Source organism: Sciurus carolinensis, chromosome 18 (assembly GCF_902686445.1).
Source record: "Sciurus carolinensis chromosome 18, mSciCar1.2, whole genome shotgun sequence".
Classification (NCBI taxonomy): domain Eukaryota; kingdom Metazoa; phylum Chordata; class Mammalia; order Rodentia; family Sciuridae; genus Sciurus; species Sciurus carolinensis.
This window is the reverse complement of record NC_062230.1, coordinates 26,471,800-26,491,268: the sequence shown is the minus strand read 5'-3', so window position 1 is coordinate 26,491,268 and position 19,469 is coordinate 26,471,800. Positions and strand designations below refer to the sequence as shown.

The window sequence follows — 19,469 nt, the reverse complement described above, 5'->3', positions numbered from 1 at the left end:
CTTGTCCTCCCCATCACCTCTCTGACCTCCTCTTCTACCACCCTCCCCAACTCACTCTGCTCCACACTATTCCTGGGTCCTTTCAGTAGGTTGCTCCTGCTGTCTGCAATTCTCACATCCCTGGTGCCCAAGGGTCACAGAGGGATTAATCTACCCCAACTCACACCGTCCATCAGTGACCAAACAAGAACCAGAACCCAGGTGCTCTAGTTTCAGGGTTAATTCTATAAATTATTACTATACATTTCTGACTAGTTGGAAAATTACATTTTTTTTTAAGAGTCTGAACTGGTACTTCCAATACCTTAGAAAAGTGAGTTTTGTTCAAAGAAGGGAATGTGGTTATTTCTTATCACTGGTAGGTTCTCCTAGGTTAACAGGTTAACTTTGCCCTCAGTTTTTTGGGGGTTTTTTTGTTCCTCTTTTTCCTTTTTTCATACCAGGAATCAAACCCAGGGGTGCTTAAGCAAAAATGAGCCAGGTGCTGTAGCACATCTATAATCCCACGAGTTGCAATTTTAAGGCCAGTCTAGGAAATTCAGTGATGCCCTGTCATTCATTCATAAATAAATAAATAGACAAACAGATAAATTTCTAAGAAAAGCATAAGAAAAACAAATAGGTTATCCAAGCAATAAGGCTCTCTTCAGACTGAATGAAAACTAAAGAACCTCAAAAAAAAAAAAAAGAAAGAAAGAAAAAAACATAAGAGCTGCTGATAAGTTTAGCCAATCAAAATCATGTACAGATATCTGCCTCTTATTTTCCTAACAAAGAACCCAGATGTTGGCAGTTAATCATTTCATTAGCCTGGCCTTTCAGTGAACTATCCCACCAGGACTTGTATCCCTTCTTAAGGGGCCTAAAAAGAACTTCACAGTCTCCTCCTTCTCCAGAACAACCAATGAATGGATAAACAAAATTTGACAATATTATGGATTATTATTCAGCCATAAAAGGGAATGTAGTACTGATGCAAGCTTCAATGTACGTAAACATTGAAAACATGTTTAATGAAAGAAGTAGACCCAAAGGACATAGTTTGTATAATTATACTTGTATAAAATGTCCAGAATAGGCAAAGCCCCAGATCAGCAGCTGCCAGGAACTGAGAGAAAGGGAGACTAGAGAGTGACTGCTAATGGGTATAGGGTTTCTTTTTTGGGGTGATGAAAATATTCTTAAATTAGTGGTGAGAACAGCACAAATTTGTGAATATACTAACAACTAACACATTGTGCACTTTTAAAGGGTAAATTTTAAGGAATGTGAATTAGTTGACATTCCATATCCGTGGGCTCTACAGGCATGGATTCAACCAACCATGGATGGAAGACATTCTGGAAAAAAACTGCTTCTGTACCAAACACTTACAGACTTTTTTTTTTTCTTTCTTGTATTGTTTCCTTGTATTTATATAGCATTTACTTTGTACTAGATGTTATAGGTAATCTAGAGATGATTTCAACCATGTGGAAAGTGTGCATATTATTTGCAAAACATTATTGCCATTTTATATAAGAGACTTGAACATTTGTTGATTGTGGTATCTGTGAGGGGTCCCAGAGCCAAGATCCCTGGGGGACTCAGGAAGCAAGCAGCACATGCCAAATTAAAGACTAGCCAGAGACAACTGTATATCTCAATTTTTAAAAAATGGGAGAAAAAAAGTGAATCTCCCCCTCTTTCCTGTAGACTACTATAATTCCTAGGGCCAATTTAGTCACTGATAGAGCTGAGAGACCCCAGCTTGCTGGCTGCGTTCCATAAAGGAGTAAGACCCAAGCCCCCATACATCTCATAGGGGGAGAGGTGGTCAAGAAAGCACACAATTTTAATTCAGGGTGATAAGTGTCACAATGGTGAATTTATGCTCTCTGGGTACTTAGATTATATCAGACACTGTGCAAAGTACTTTGCGTGTATTCAGTGATTTATTCCTCCCAGCATCCCTTCAAAGTAGGAACTCTCCTTATCCTAAATTTCGAGATAAGGAAAGCAAGACACAGAGAAATGATGTAGCAGACTCACATTACCTACGAGGCAGCAGAGTTAGGCTGCAGACCTGAGCCGGGGCTGGCTCAAAGGTTCTGCTCTCTAAGCAAGCTCAGTGCACAGAGACACAGGCACTAGGCACTCGGGGAGGACAAAGGTCAGCCACTTAACCCTGCGTGTGGGGTTCTCATTCACAGTTAATGTGCATTTCTGGTCTAGGATTTTTCATCTACTTTTTTTTGTTGTTGTTGTTGTTCAATTCATTTTGCTGCACGCAGAGCAAAATGTCACCATGCCCCACCTAAGAGGCTTGCTGGTATGTGGAAGCAATGAAGAAAGGGAAGGAAAGGGAGGGGGGACACTTACTCTTCAAACCACAGGTTCTTCAGGACGAGCATCATGGGGTTCACTGTGTGCAGGTGTTCCTCGTTCCACTTCTTGGCACTCCTGTAGACACTGTGCCAGGGCACAGGGGCCCGGATCACTCTCTGAGGAAACATGCGGGGGATGCTCTCAATGAAGAGTCGTTTTTTCTCCAGTGGGTCCATGAGGATGTAATCAACTAGAACCAAGAGGGCAAACACTGTCATTCGGCAGGGACCTTGAACATCCCTGCTCCGAGCTTCAGCACCTATAATGCAAATGAGCCTCTCTCCATTTGCACTGGGAAATTGCCCTTTGTTTGCAAGGTCATAGGCCATCCCTTGGGTATCGCTCAAGGGAAGCGCCACTCTGTCGGCATGTGCTTTCTTCCTGGAGAAGTTATTTCCTGGGAAAGAGGAGTGCAACTTCAGTTTGGTGCACTTAAACCTGCAGTTGAGTCCCATACCCAGCACCTTGCATGACAAAGTACTCATATGCTGATACTTCCTTAATCAGCTGTTGATTTCTGGTAGCAAGATACACAAAAGTCAACAAACTGATCACATCAGATACTTAAAAGGCCAACATAGAGACCAGAGGTGTCTAATGCTAAGGAAGAATGGGTAAAAGCTTCATTGAGGAAGTAACACTAGTTCTGGATCCGAAAGAGTGAGCAGGAGTTTATTAGGAAGAACATAAAGAGGTGAAGTGCCATCTCTTTTAGGTCTGCTCAAGGTGCTGTGAGCTGCCCTGTGGCAGAAAGATCAGGGATGGGTAAGGAGGTTAGAGGTGTTGCAAACGGAGGAGTAGCTGGAGCTGGAAGGGAAGGACCTTCTGTGTTTATTCTTAGGAGCTGGGTTCTGTGTGAGAGTAGACGGGGGTCATTACACTGACACCATTAGAAAGCTAGTTAGGAAATAAAAATAACCAGACAGGTTGATAAAGATAGAAAAAAAAGGTGGAAAACTAATAGGGTCACCCTGTGGTTGGATATGCTTCTGCCAATGCTCACCCATCACCAAATACTTCCCACTGACCCACCATGTGCACACCACACTGGGCTAAGGATGAAGTGGAACAGGGATCCAAGATACCTCCCCATCTCCACCCAAAAGCTCATGGTCTAACGAAGGAGACAAGACCCCAGAGACATGAGCTGACAGCCCTGGTGTGAAGCAGCACTAGAGAATAAAAGCACAGAAGTTGGAAAGCAGGATGAGTTGAAGGTGGGGACAAGGGGTACTGTGGATGCAGAGACCACAGGGACCCCTGTGATGGTTGCAGGGACAAAAAAAAAAAAATACTTGAGAGAAGAGGTAGGTCTTGAGCTGGGTTTTGAAGTCTGAGCAACTGTTGCTACCACAAAGTGGTCCTTGGGTGAGTCCCACTGAGTCACCTGGGAGCTTGTTGGAAATGCAGGATCCGGGGCTCCACCCCAGAGGCTGATCTCCTGAGGCAGAATCTGCCTTTTATCCCCAGGTTCTGTGGGCGCACACTAAAGTGTGGGAGGCACTGGCGGCCATCAGTGGTGGGGGTGGGGGTGAGCGCACATTTGAATGAAAGGGTAACTCATGTTTTTGGCATATTCAGTAAAACCAAGTGGCAAATGACAAAGTGAGGGGCAAGTCGGTGCCCACTTCTCCTTACCAATGCTTTTCATGAGGCTACTGTAATAGTCATTTTCTTTCTCTTCCACAAGGGCGGCCAGCAGGGGTTCCAGGGAGGGATTTGTCAGCAATGAGGTAGAAATCAGCTTTGAAATCCGAACCATCACTTCATCCTCCTGGGGTGTAATCATGTCCTTTTGGATTCCGTGAGTCAAATAGTAACAGTATCTCTTCCATGAACAATCACCGCAAGAAAATGGTCATGATTGAGTAAATGTGCCCACCTGTCCCACCCGTGGGCTGCCGGGGACCCTGTTCATGCAACACCTACAATCACGCTTTCTGGCCTGGCACATTTTGGCAACAAGATCACTGGCAAATTTTTCCCATGGCTCTGGAAGATTCAACCTAAGCCAGAGAGATTCACTGGGACAATAATGAAGGACTTGTCAATGCCTTGCGGGTGGGAACAGTGGAATGAGTACAGAGGCCAGGGATGGAGATAGCGTACCTAGTGACTTTAAACAAGAGGAATGGCAAGATCCAAAAATGACTCAAATAATTAACCCGCCTGAACAACAATGATCCTCTACAAAGCACTTTGATCCTGTGGCCTATAGTTGTCAGTGGGGAAAATATCCCCAAAGTGACACTTGGGATTTTTTTTTTTTTTCCCTAATCCAACTGTGGGCCTTTGAGTTCAGAAATCATAAACACACAAACTAAATAAAAATACCCAATGCGACCTGGGGACTTCATGGGGTTGTTTATGTAGGGTTTTCCCCTAAACTGCTGGTAGCTCTGAGAAGGAATAATTTCAGATGGACGAGAGGCACTAAGTTTGGGAAAGAAGCGTCATGACTTGGATGTGGGGTGTCCCCCCAGGTGTTCATGTGTTAGGGAACGCAGCAAAGTTCAGAGGTGAAAGATTGGATCATGAGGGCTCTGACCTCATAATTAGTGGGTTAATACTTTGAATGGACTTACTGTGTGCTGGTGAAAACAAAAGGCAGGTGGAACCTGGCTGGAGGAACTATGTCACGGGCCATGGCCTCTCTGTCCCTGACCCTCTCCTATCGCTTTCTCTCTCTGCTTCCTGGCTGCCAGGAGCTGAGTGGCTTTGCTCTGCCACACCCTTCTGCCATCAGGTTCTGCTTCACCTCAAGTAAAGGAGTCAGCCGACCACGGGCCGAGACCTTTAAAACTATGAACCAAAATAAACTTTCCCTCCTCTACGCTGCTCTTGTCAAAGTGACGAAACACTAACACGGAGGTTTGACTCTTGAGTTTCAGCTTCAACGCTCTGTGGTCAGAGGAGGCTGCTGCCCTCACTTGCAGTCCACTTCTTTCCAACCTTAAGGGAAGCAGCTTATAACAGGACCCTCCTTGACTTACAACGATGAACTTAAGTTGAAAATGCATTTAATACGCCTGCCCGACCCAACGCCTGAGCTGAGCAACACAGCACACTGTGGATATTGGTTGTGTCCCCTCGTGATTGCGTGGCTGACTGGGACCTACCGCTCACTGCCACTGCCAGGTATGGCAGGAGAGGGTCAGGCTGCATATCTATAGCCCGGGGGAAGATCAAACTTCACAAGTAGAAGGAGAGGTTCTATGGACTGTGTATCACTTTCACACCAGCGTAAGAAAAACCCTGAGCCAAACCATCCTAAGGCTCATCTGCAAAGGACAGTGTTGCCAAACTTCCCTGACTTTAAGAACCGCCTGGGTGGGCAGCAGGGAGTTGGGCTCTTGTTAAAATGAAGCTTGACAGACCCTCCTCAGGCAGTTAGGGAGGTTAAACAAGCACCCAGGTGACTCCTATCTTCAGGCAAATTTGAGAAATGTGGCGTGACTCTTAAGAGCACAGAGACTTGTGAACAGCCAAGTCTCGTACAAGTCCTAGATTTGTCTCTTCCTACGTAACCTTGAGCAAGTTGCTTCCTTAGTCCCCACCCCAATTTACACCCCTGGACAATGGGGATAATCATGGTACCAAGCCTCCAGTGGGTTCAAGAATCTAAGGGGTTTAGCCTGGAATTTTGCCAACTGCACACACCCAGTCACTGTGGGGTTCTATTATTAATTATTTTATGACATACTATAAAACCACAAGCTGTTTGCGCCAAAGCTTTGGTCTTTTAAGAAAGGGGTTGGAATCTCAAACGACTACCTGGAGCCAGGCAGCTAATGAGTGAAAGCTGGCTGGACCTAAGAGTAGACAATGGTGAGGATGATGACCAGTTAGAGAATTTATTTCCCATTTAAGGGAGGAAGTTAACCAGCTCAGCTGCAAATATTTTTAGTGTTTTTTTAAGAGGTTGGAAACCTACCTTATGTGAGATTTTCCTCGTTTTCAAAATAACATCTACAGGGCCACATTGAGCTTATGATAGGGTTGCCAGAAGAAAAAAAAAATAGAATACATTGGGATATACTCAGACTAAAAATCTATTCATTATTTATCTGAAATTCAAATTTAACTGGGTGTCCTGTTTCTTGTTCTGCAAAATCAGGTAACTCTAGTCTATGGGTCACCATTTTGTAATCTATGTTCTAAGAGGACCCAAGGCACCAGTTTCTAAGACTTACTAACTCAAAGTACTCTCTCTCTCTCTCTCTCTCTCTCTCTCTCTCTCTCTCTCTCTCTCATATGCACACACACACACACACACACACACACACACACACAGAGTGTCATTCAGGTCTCTCATGTGGTTTGGACCAGTCTGAATCCCTCAGATGCCAAGAATAACACTTAGCAAACTGAGAGAAAGAGGCCAGCAAGAGCATACCTCCAGGTCTAATTCAGAAGGTTTTCTCTCTTTCCTTTCTATTTCCATCTCCTGCTGCAACATCACAACCATCTGCTGTTCTGGACTCATTGGTCTGCTTCCAGGAAGGCCTACAGTTGTGTCCACATCCTTCTCCATGGCTGAGGTGTAGCAGGGTGACTTGGTCCTGGAAAACAGATATAGTCCAGCCCTTGGTGCTCCACAGAGGGACTATGGTGTCAGACCTACTTCCTCCAATCCTGTGAGTGTGGTTTTGTAACAGAAGCCTCTGTCTTCTATCCTCTAATGCCATGTGGGTGTACTTCAAAGATGATCCCAACCACTGAACACCTCGAAGATAGGTCACACTGCTCTTGCTCTGTTGGTTAATTCATTTTCACTTAGAACCGTGAAGTTTTGAATTAAGGCAGTTGGTGGGAAAAAAAACGTAAGTTGCTAGGTTTTGGGGAATGCTCTGAAGTCAGGAAGCAGAGTGTGGCTTTTCATGAGACCACACTCTACTGAGGTTCAGTCCAGTGGCCTGCCCTTTCTGTTGTGCACAGTGACACCTTACCCAGTAAGATCCTCTTTATCTCTGGGGCAGAACTTCATTTTCTTCTTGTTGGGCTCTGATGAGCTTTTGGATGCTGCAAGAGCAGAGAAGAAAGACATCAGTGGTAGGCAGTGGCCTTGGGCCATTCTCTGTCCACAGGGACAGGACACTTGGGACAGTTCAGGAGCACACTAAGGGGAATGGACAGAGTGTAGGGGACCAGGCAGGAGACGTGGGCTTTGTTCCCACATGTGTAACTAATTACCTGTGTTACCCTAAAAAAGTGACTTTGTTACTTGAGGCCTCAGCTTCCCCAGCTGTAAAATGGGGTTAAGCATACCTTTGGCTCACCCATTTATATTTCACAACAATTCATAACTACCTGCTCAATTTTCTCACAACAATGTGTGCCCCAATTTCTAAGCATCCGTTGTATTATTATTTAATATTTCTCTTTAAACTTAGTGCATTTATTTTTAGAGAAAATTTTATATAAGGATCACAATAGAAAAACCAGTATCATTTTAACAAGTATATAATAATTATAAACAGAAAACAGTATCATTTGCAATAAATAGAAGGTAACTATGAATAAAATCAATAGATGTTATTAAAAACAATACCAAGAAAGATAGTCAATAAACTCAACAATCAAGGAAAAGATGCACAAAATGGAAATAGTGCAGCAATACCACTGTCATTCCAAAACAAATATTTAACATCCTCCAAATATAAATATCCTTTAATGAGTAATAAGCAGAACTCGACCCAAGCAAGAACTTGAGTGACAGATACTTAGCAGTTTCTGTCTTGCTGGCTCTTTTTGTTTTGCAAAAAGCACCTTAGCAGTTTATCCTCAAGACTCTGACTAGGCTGAAAATTCTTGTGAAATTAAATTTGGGAGGTATTAGCACTGATTATTCACAGATTAAAAACAATTTTCAAACTACAAAATGGGAAATTACAATCTTCATAGTAATTACTGTTTAAGGAAAGTGTTAAATGATGACTTTAAACTGAATATTTCTGTTGAAACAAAACAAACTCCTGGTATTTGAAGGTGAGGTCTTTGGGGGTTAGTGCCCTTATAGGAGAACTCTGAGAGAACACAGTCATCTCTGAACCAGGAATAGGCCCTCGCCATACAAGGAATCTGCTGATACCTTGATCTTAGATTTCCTAGATTTAGGACCATGAGAAACACATTTCTGTTGTTTATAAGCTTCTTAGTCTATGTTACTTTGTTATGGCAGCTTGAACAGACCAAGACAAAGACCATGATATTAGCAATTGGAACATCAAACTTAAGTTTCCAGGTATGACGATCTTGAATATTTTTGGTATTTAATGTTTGCTATGTGTCCTTGAAGCAGAAATATGCAAAGACAATATATATCTGGAGATATATATTTAATAAACAAATAACAGTATTGAGAACTACTTGAAAAAAATCCTCCAAGTGGTACTTGAAAGGGTTATGACCATAAGAATAGAATAAGAAATTGGAAGAAACCACACATAGAACTCATTAGAAAGTATGAAAATGAAAAAAAAAAATACTGTTGCAAAAGAATTAACATTTATTAGACATGACAAACATAGAGTTTGAAACAAAGAGTCAATTGAGTGGCTCCAAAGTACATCTAACAAAAATAAAATTACTAAAGGATGTCTATAATCAGATATATGTGTACTTGGTGGGATGAAATTAATTAATACCTATAAGGCTCTGTGGTAAACAGTTCCCAAGGATCCCCATCTCTTGGTATCATGCTTTTGTGTAATTCTATTTCTTTGAGTATGGGCTAATCTAGTGATTAATTCTTAACAAATAGAGTATGGTAAAAAGTTATGGGATGTCACTTAGAAGATTAAGTTTCAGGAAATAGCGTGATTTCTATCTTATTGGCTCTATCTTGCTCTCTCCACTCACTCCAAGGGCTGCCAGAAGCCATGCTATTGACTGCTCTATGGAGAGGCCCACACAGTGAGAAACTGGTGTCTATGGCCAACAGCAAGCAATGACCCAAGGATATGAGTGAGTTTTTGGTTGCTTTTAGATACTATGACTCAGGCTGACATCTTGACTGAATGCTCATGAAACCCTGAGCCAGAACTACCCAGTTAAGCCATGCCCAGATTCATGACCTGCAGAAACTATGAAATAATAAACAGCGGTTGTTTTAAGCCATGATATTTCTTGATAATGTCTGATGCAGCACTCATGATACAAATACATAGAACAGTGCCTGGTATATGCAAATGATCCATTAATGTGCGTCATGAGAATAATTTCCATTTCATAGATGAGGAGAGTATGGATCTATGGAGTTATTCAAAATCAGCTGAGCAAGAGGTAGAGCCAGGACTAGAACCCAGGAGAAGAAATTTCACTGAAAAGTCCCATTCTACACAGAATATTGCACACTGCCACAAGTACCTGATGAGAGTCCCTGACCAGTCCTGTCCCTAGGGACATTGATGTTGACTGGCTGGTAGACCTTCAGCAGGTCTTTCATCTTCAGGTCTTGGGCCATCAAGGAGTAGTTGTTGGCAATGGAGTCACTGGGTCCACGGTGGTGGTTCTGCTCTTTGAAGGGCACGGCCACGGTCCATGATATGCGTTGCATCAAAGGGGGATGAAAGCTGTGCGACATGACAGTCTAAAAGGGAAGAAATGCAAGGCAAGACTTGATCAGAGACATTTCTCTGTGAACCTGGGCTCTGCTCACACTGAGACAGAGTTGCACATGCTTCATGCTACGCTTCTACATTCTGCACTCAGTGGAAATACTTTGTAAGCAGACACCAATTGTAACTCTTAACTACTGTGAGAATGATTTCTAAGGCCAAGGTTAACTGCTGGCATTCAACAATAACTTTGTGAATGATCCATTAATGATCATTCCTTACGGACATGGCTTTTATTCCTTACGGACATGGCTAAAAGGGAGGCAGAATGACCCTCCTTTTACGATGAAAGATGTAGTAGTTCAGAGAGTTCCAATCGGACAGTAGGTAAATGGGAAAGCCAGATTCTAACTCCCCTTCATGCAACTGGATAGCTCTTTCTCACACTGCTGCAGCCTCTTCCAGTGGCAAAAACAACCAAAGCCACTAAAGCCACTTGTCAAGTCTGACTGTTTGTCCCCTACAAGCACCTGCTGAACACATACAGAAGGCATTCAGCAAGTTCTTTACCTTGCCACCCTCAACAGCAAATCTGGTAGCTCGGGGCACATACCTGAAAGAGTTCTGAAGGTTCCTCATTGGCAGAAGCAGGCAGGGGAGGCAGCTCTGGCCGCGCCTGCGAGTGGCTCATGTGATGTATGGAGTCACTCCTGGAGAACTGTGGGAAATGGGAACAAAGACACTCTTCAGTAATTAGGAGAGATCTCCCAAGCCCCTGATGGTTAAGGACTACAGAAATCCCCAGGAAAGATTTCAGGTACACAGCTCTGCCTGCAAAACACCCTTTCTACTCCCATTCGTTACATATATTTAATTTTTTCATCATCCGTTTGTCTGTCCTCTGGTGTCTCCTCCTTGGTTTTCCCTCTATGAGCCAGTCTAGATAATCCCCTCCCTTAGGAAAGACCAAATTCTGAGGGTGCCCAGAGCTACCCTATTCTTGGATGTGATTAAAAGGGGGTCACTTTAAAAAACCGACTCTTGCATTTCATATATACAAAGTTCCAAATGGAAATCTGCTCAGGCAGGGGTGTTGCATGTTTATGTGTGTTTTAAACACACACAAGCAACTCTCCATGCTCTCTCTAAAGAGCAGGAGCATGTAAGTCCTCCATTTCATCAGAGCGTGTACACTTGGAAGTGAGCCTTAGGTAGGAGTGAACATCTTCCACGGTCACTCTCAGTTCCCAAGTATGTCTCCACCTCTTCGGAACAGAGCTGAAAGTGACAGCAGTGTTGAATAGTTTCATGTGTTTTTGTCTTACGACTCAATCCTTCTGGCATAGTGGTGCACGTGCCTATAATCCCAGTGGCTCAGGAGGCTGAGGTAGAAGGATCACAAGTTCAAAGTCAGCATCAGGAACTTAGTGAGGCCCTAAGTAACTTGGCGAGACCCTGTCTCAAAATAAAAATTACAAAGAACTGGGGATGTGTGGCTCAGTGGCAAAGTGCCCCTGGGTTCAATTTTCAGTATCAAAAAAAGACTCAGTCCCTACATGCAAGACAACTATTTCATCTGGGGCTGTGACAGAGAAGTTGCAATTTGTTCCAACACTGGAGAAAAGCTACTGGCCTAGACCTATGGGGAGGTGTTCCCACACGGCAGTTCAAAGATTGTTTGGAGGAATTTCAAGGGCAATATTGGCTCTTTGATTTTTCACCTTAGACAATGACTTTGGACTTAACTTGTGTAAGATGAGACATTATTATTCAAATTTTATTTATTTGGATCTGCAAATTCTGCAAATTATGTTAAACAAATCATTGGTGAGGGGTATGGTGGATGAGTGGTATATGACTCGCTATTAGCAGTATCTCCCACCATGCCCCTATAAACCCCTTCCCTGCTGACTCAAGCTAATGTCCATTATCTCCCCTGAATACCTACCTCATTGTATAATAACAACAGTAACAATAATTTCTACCATTATTCCAAATATTATGTGCCAGGCATTGTACAACATTATGCGATTTCTTGTACCCACACATTCTAGATGACGAAAAGCCACAGAAGAGGCAGATTTGCCTACCAAGGTGACTTTTAAATACACATCACTTTGTACCACAACACATTGGAAAAGGCAAGTATCATGTGGACCTAAAAATTAAAGGAAAACATGCAAGCCCACAAACAGATGGGTTGGGATTCTTAAGAACATGCAATGGGTTCACTGTTCTCATGGCCTAATTTGGTGATTCTCAAAAATGGTGGCATATTAGATTCACCAAAGAAACTTTATTCAAATTAGGAATGCTTCATCTCTGGATGATGTGTTTGAGAACTACTGACCCAACCCTGCTGTTTTCATCTTACAACATGTCTGTTGATTTAAATCACTGCCTCTGCCTTTCTGCTCTTGACCTCAAACTCCAGGATCTGAGAACTGATGGATCATCACCAAGAGTTCCCTCTTCCACTACTGGGTTTAATGCCATATTTGTACCAATAAGGTGAACAAAATGGAAAATCCCAGCATCAACCAGAAAGGAATATGGTCAACCAAAGCAGGTACCATACCATCCAAGGAAGATTTTGGCAGCAGTACTTTCAGGGATATGAAGTCATTCATTATTCCTTTCAGGATCCCAGGAGGAAGACATGTATCAATTGATAGGTTAGGATTGTCTGTATTGTGTTTTGCAACCAAGAAGGTTTTGTGGTCAGTGAAAATCTTTCCTTTAGTCTAGGTTTTAAATGTTTCAAATAAAAATCTTCATTAAAAGAGCAACTAGCAAACACCACAAAATTGGAAAATCTAGAGAAAGTTAAAGCAAGAATGGGAATGAATAATTAAAACCCCAAATCCCTGACCTTCTGCAGTCAAGGAGAATGGTGACATTGTGTGGGAGGTGTCTTGGCATTCAAGTTTCTGCTCAGTGTGGGAAAAATCTGATTTCAGCCCTGACACCAATTGGGAAGTTACTCTTCCCACCAAAAGGGGTAAAATAGAGCCCCCCCAGGGGGCATAACTGACTCTACTCCCATCTCAGCCCATGTTATAAAATGTGGCTGATCCCAGTCCCTGGCTCCAGGACAAGGCACGAGGCACAGATCTGATCGATCAGACTACTCTGGCCTCCTGGGCACGGTCACTGGTTCAGGGACCCAGGCTGGGTTGACCAGAGTATTTCCTGACACTTTTTATTAGAGCTGTTGAGAAAGAAGCACTCTCTCTTCATTAAAGTCACTAACTGTCAGGATGTTTACGACTAGAGTTTCCGACAGTCATCTTTGTCTAACATGGGGAAAAGTCTGCCTTGGAACAAGGGCAACATAGACGCAAGCAGAGTTCCCCAAAAGAGAAGAGAGTTTCAATGACATCAACAGGAACCCTGGATCCAACTTGTACTTCTTGGTTACTTAAGCTCATAGATTCTTTGGGGTTTGAGGCACATTGAATTATATTTATGTCCCTCCATCCTGAGAAATGATCATCCAAGCAATAGACATGGAAACAGTTGAGTCAATGACAGGTGCTTAGCGGCGAGAACAGATACCAAGCCATACAAATAGATAAGTCATTCTTGGGATAATGAAGAAAGGAAACCATGAGCATTTTGTAGAACACAACAGAAGCTCTTCAGAAACAAATTAAACTCTGAGCTAGTTTATAGACAAAGACTAAGACTTATACACAAAGAGTCATAAATACCCTGATAACAGAAAACATCTCAATCCATGGGACAAGAACAGATGGAACACATACAAGTCAGCAAACTGAGAAATCAATTCCAGAACAAAGACAGGTTTCTTGACCATACCTGGCTAAGAATTCTCTGTGATACCTTCAAGGGGAAAAGATAGGAGGTTCTTATAAAAATTACCTGACTATGTGAAGTGTTTTGTTAAAAATAATATTAGTACTTAAGTCTCTTCTTTGTGGCACACATCTACAATCTAGCAACTCGGGAGGCTGAGACAGGAGGATGGCAAGTTTGAGGCCAGACTCAGTAAATTAGCAAGGCCCTAAGCAATTTAGTGAGACCCTGTCTCAAAATTTTTTTAAAAAAGGGTTGGGGATATGGCTCAATGGTAAAGTGCCCCTGGGCTCTATACCCAGTCCTCAATACCCCCCCCCCAAAAAAAAAAAAAAAAAAAGGAAGAAATCTCTTCTTTGGTAAATGACGAGAATCTTTCATTTTATAGCATGGGCTTGAATATTATCAACAAATCCACTTTAATTTCTATAAAGTTTTGATTTTAAATGCTCCCCTGGGTACCTTAAATGGCAACCCAGTGGATCTGGGCTTCTACAACCAAGATTCTGACATCCCGCTTGGGTAGAACTAGCTGGCTTATTCCTAGTTAGCCATGATATCTGCATGTTCTTCATGGAGGCAGTTTCAAATGCTCAGCCAAGAACCTGCTATACCAGAATCACTCGGGCCTTAGCTAAACATATAGATTATGTCACAGCCGCATTTCAAATCTTCTGGATTGGAATCTTCGGGGGTGGGAACCAAGACTCTTTTTAAGATACGCCCCTGAAGTCTGGGAACTGTTGGGATTGGAAACTATGGGTTGTAATATACCTTCTAATGACCCTGGAAGGGTAGGAAAAGGAAAATATATCTATTGCTAATATTTTCATGGTAAAACCTAAGTATTTCCAAAAGTCTAATCTAGCAAAAATCATATTTCAAAGTGCACATCATAAAAGTGCAATTACCACCCTTGCTAGATCAAGGGAACCTAACATGCAACTGGTCTATGAACCAAACATCCCTCTTCCCACACGTTCAATTCTCGTCAAGTTGACAATACAGGTAAAGAAACGTGCCTTAGAATTCACACCTACCTTCTGAGATGAGCAATCCGTGTTGCTCATGGTGTCCACTTTAATTGTACCTATTTGAAAAATGAACAGAAAGCTCTTGGCTTCTCTAGGGATGCTCCTTGACTATCTAGTTGCTCTGAAATCCACAATTCCTTATAGCATAATGGGGATGACACAGACAATGGAACTTTCTGGCTGCTCTGAGAGCTCCGTTCACAGGGCTGCCTCTCTGAGGTCATACACTTGGGTCCCCTGAGGAGTTCCCCGGTAGAAGAGGAGAGGAAGAGGAGCTAGAGGATGAAGGGGCAACACTGGGGTTCTTCTGGGTTTTATGCTCCAGTTCCTATTCCTTGCAATAGTCGCTCTTCCTTTCCCTGAGCAGGTCTTTCTTCTCTTGAAACTTTTCTGCAAACACACCAAGATCCCTGTAGTGGAAAAAAATTTAAACAGAGTTAGATATTAATACAGAGAATAGGGAGGACTCACTTTCCCAAACAACACACCTGGCAGCTACACTCTTTCTCCTCTGCCTCCTCCCTGAGTAGTTTCAACTCTGGTGGATCTGTACCCAGCCCGGGTGCCAGTAACCAGGCACCAGCGTCTGTTGCTAAGGGAAGAAGGGGCCTCTGCTGTGCCTACGTACAAGACTGGGCTTGGCCCAGCGCCTTGTCCTGTTGACTCCCTTTGCTGGAAGCTCAGCTGGGCAGCAGGAAGTGTTACTGGCAGAAGGGATGGTGGAAAGGTGTTCAGCAATGGCTCAGGAATGCAGAGGCGAGTGGCAGAAAGAGACCATGTCTTCGGCAATGATGCTTGGGATCCATAGCCCGACAGGATGGCTCAGAAACTGCTCTTCCCATTAGTTAGCTGTGGCTTGAGCAAATTACTTCATGTCTTCAAGTGAACTTTTCAACTTATTATTATAAGACAATAACGTAAGGTATCTACCTCAGCAGGTGGGTTTGAAGGTTTAATGAAATAATGCATATATAACAATCTGGACGTAGTGAAAGGATGGCTAATTCATCCGAGTTTGTAAGTGCTGTGTCCTGGGAATTTTTTCAGTCCTGGGACAGTTTGGTCACTTGACACAATAGGACTTCTATAAAAGTTGTAGTTAACATCAATAGTAAAAACACAAGTACATGTGTACACAAGGGCTAAGATTAGCTGCTACCCAAATATTCAAAGCCCTTGCTACAAGGCTGTTTTCACAGTCCTCTCAAAACAAAAATAGATTTTTTTTTAAACTTTAATTTCCCCCAAATGATGTTCCCATTCTGTGGACAAGGAATCCAAAACAGAGAGGTGCAAAACTCTCTCCAGTTTGCATGACTCATAAGCAGTGCTGATATAATCTGAACCCTGTCCTGATGACTTCAAGTCCAGTGCTCTTGCTTTGCGAATCTTCCCAGAACACACACATTTCTTTCTTTCTTTTTTTTATTATTGTATACAAATGGGATACATGTTGTTTCTCTATTTGTACATGGAGTCAAGGCATACCATTTGTGTAATCATACGTTTACATAGGGCAATGATGTTTGATTCATTATTTTTTCCCTTCCCCCCCACCCCTCCCACCCCTCTTTTCCCTCTATACAGTCCTTCTTTCCTTCATTCTTACCACACTCCTTATCCCTAACCCTAAACCTAACCCTAACCCTAATGCTAACCCCTCCCACCCCCCATTATATGTCCTCATCCGCTTATCAGCGAGATCATTCGTCCTTTAGTTTTTTGAGATTGGCTTATCTCACTTAGCATGATATTCTCCAATTTCATCCATTTGCCTGCAAATGCCATAATTTTATCATTCTTCATTGCAGAATAATATTCCATTGTATATATATGCCACAGTTTCTTTATCCATTCATCAACTGAAGGGCATCTAGGTTGGTTCCACAATCTGGCTATGGTGAATTGAGCAGCAATGAACATTGTTGTGGCTGTATCTCTGTAGTATGCTGATTTTAAGTCCTTTGGGTATAGGTCAAGGAGTGGGATAGCTGGGTCAAATGGTGAGAATACACACATTTCTGAGTTCCTTTGAAGAGTACTGCATAGCACCAAGTACTTCCATTTATTCTTTTTATCACTGTACCCTCAAAGTTGGGCTTTCTACACTTCCAAAATAACCTGAGCTTTTCATCTCTTATACCATTTCTATTTTCTACCATAAAGTGTATACATCAGCCCTCTGTAACTGGGGGTTCCACATCTGGGGATTCAATCACCTGTGGATTAAAAATATTCAAGAAAAAATGTGGTTTTTTTTTGTACTGAATGTATACAGTCTTTCTTCTCATCATTATTTCCTAAACAATACAGTATAATAGCTACTTACTTAGCACTTACATTACATTGGGTATTTTAAGTAATGTAGAGATGATATAAAGTGTACAGAAAGGTGTGTGTATAAAGTTATATGCAAATACTACATCATTTTACATACGGGACTTGAACATATAAAGATTTTGGTATCTGCAGGGGTCCTGGAACAAATCCCCTGTGGATACTGAGAGACAACTATATATAGGTTTTAAACAGTATTGGAATAAATGAGCCAGTGGAAGGGTTTGAGACTTTGGTTTAGACAGAAATGGGTTATAATCAGGCCTCCTGTAGCACATGTAAAACCTCCTATCTGAGGAAGCAAAGAATTAGGAAGGACCTGGTTCAGGGTTAATCAGACCTATGACCTTATGTGTGAGCAGAAGACATGCCTACATCTGAATTCTGTGTGCCTAAAACACTAGCTGTGTTCAAAATCATCAAACCAACATGATACAATAATAATAGCTTCAATTTATTACAATAACTTCTATAGCGAACATACACAATCATCTGCGACAGGTGCTAAGCACTTAATGAACATCATCTCTTTGGATCTTTTCAACTACCCAGAAGATAGATCTTTTCATTCCATTTTTAACCTAACCTGCCCAAAGTCACTCAGCTAGCTTAGCAGCAAAGCTGGGACTTGAGCATGGTATTGGAAACTGTTCCATGACTTAAACCAAAAACCTACATGTAATCTGAGGAAAGATGAAAAATAAAATATTTGCCAAAGGGAATAAAGCTACATTCCCCCCAGGCCTCCTCACCTGCACCAGAATTTTCTGTCATCTGGTTTATCTTTCTTTTCAATAATTTCCAAGAGAAAATGAGGGTCTCAAGATCCTCAATCCCCTCAATTCCAAGTGCCTAGGTTTGTCAGATAAAAACCACAGGATGCCCAGTTAAATCAGAATTTCAGGTAAACAAGTTTTCAGGATAAGTATGTCTCGCTCAATATTTGGGAGATACTTATATCAAAAAGTCATCTGTTGTTTACCTGAAATTGAAATTCAACTGAGTGTCCTATATGTATATTTGTAAAGTCTGCTAACCTGGGAGGAGAGTTCAGTTGGGTCCCCAGTTGTTCCTGTCTCGGTGGTGTTACCAATTCAGGGTCTCAATCTGTGGCTTGGAAATTGTCATACATTCCTTACTCAGAGCCAAGTGTTCCTGGCAGATCTTTTCTGAGACCTGAAATCACTGCTTACCTACAGCCAAGCGTCTTAGTCCACTGGGGCTCCTATAACAAAGAACCATAGACTAGGAGGCTTACAAACAACAGAAATTTACCTCTCACAGTTCTGGAAGCTTGGACGCCAAGATCTGGATGTCAGCATGGTGATGTTGGGGCAGGGTGGACTGAGGAGGGGGATTGTTCCAATGAGGACCCCCCCTCCACTTCAGGTTGTAGACTGTCAACTTCTCATATCTTCTTAAGGCAGAAAGAGGCAAGAGAGCTCCCATTCATGAGAGCCTCACTTTCATGAGCTAATCACCTCCCCAATGTCCCCACTTCCCAAAACTATCACATTAGGCATAGGACTTCAAAATGTGAAACTGGCAGAAACACAAACATCTAGTCCATTGCAACGAGACATTGTGGAAAGGCAAAGGGGAGGCTGCAAGTGGACTTTTGTAGTTGATTCATTAAATGTTCATCGAGAGCCAAGACCTGATGCTATGGAAAGATGCCGGATCCACACCAGTGACAAAAATGACACAGGTCGGAGGAACTCGAGGATTCACAGAGGTGACCCTAGATGGCACCATAAACAAAAATCCCAGTGGAAGCCCAATTCAGCTTTTCAAAGTAAGGTCCCCCCAGGGAATGATGACCACAGTGCTTTAGTCTAAGGAAAACAAACGAATCTTTTCCTGGGTAGGGAACCCATCACATTACAGCTGAACAAAGTGCACAAAGCCAGACAAGATGGCCTGAAACTTAAGAATTTAGGGACAGCCGGGCATGGTGGTGCATCCCTGTAATCCCAGCAGCTCGGGAGGTTGAGGCAGGAGGATCGCGAGTTCAAAGCCAGCCTCAGCAACTTATCAAGGCCCTAAGTAACTCAGTGAAACCCTTTCTCTAAATAAAAAGGGCTGGGGATGTGGCTCAGTGGTTAAGCACCTCTGGGTTCACTCCCCAGTACTACCCCAAAATAAAATAAAATAAAAAAGGAATTTAGGGACAGACACTTGTCTATCTATGGTCTCCTATCTCCTCTGTTAGCTCCCCTTTTCTGCTGCTGTGGAAAACTTAGAGCAGGAGTCCTTGGTTTATGCATAATGACCACCTTCATCATCCCTAAACTTATTTCTCTATCCACCTGCCTACTTATTTGATTTTTAGAAATATAATGTGGTAGAATTA

The 19,469-nt window shown here is 42.5% G+C and overlaps 1 protein-coding gene across 5 annotated transcripts in view; it reads right to left on the bottom strand.

Annotated features, from left to right (window-relative positions):
• Positions 1-15,316, bottom strand: part of Dnah3 (dynein axonemal heavy chain 3) — a 168,662-nt gene extending 153,346 nt beyond the window's left edge. For 4 of the 5 annotated variants that reach the window (XM_047534211.1, XM_047534213.1, XM_047534215.1 and 1 more), the window contains exons 1-8: positions 15,268-15,316; positions 14,786-15,189; positions 10,540-10,644; positions 9,736-9,958; positions 7,317-7,389; positions 6,764-6,929; positions 4,006-4,195; positions 2,362-2,557 (exon numbers count right to left, since the gene is read on the bottom strand). In XM_047534211.1, coding sequence (XP_047390167.1) covers positions 2,362-2,557; positions 4,006-4,195; positions 6,764-6,929; positions 7,317-7,389; positions 9,736-9,958; positions 10,540-10,644; positions 14,786-14,815 — 983 coding nt within the window. In that variant the 5' untranslated portion in view covers positions 14,816-15,189; positions 15,268-15,316. The remainder of the gene's footprint in view (positions 1-2,361; positions 2,558-4,005; positions 4,196-6,763; positions 6,930-7,316; positions 7,390-9,735; positions 9,959-10,539; positions 10,645-14,785; positions 15,190-15,267) is intronic. The other variant, XM_047534212.1, reaches the window with a different exon arrangement.
• Positions 15,317-19,469: the final 4,153 nt, after the last annotated feature.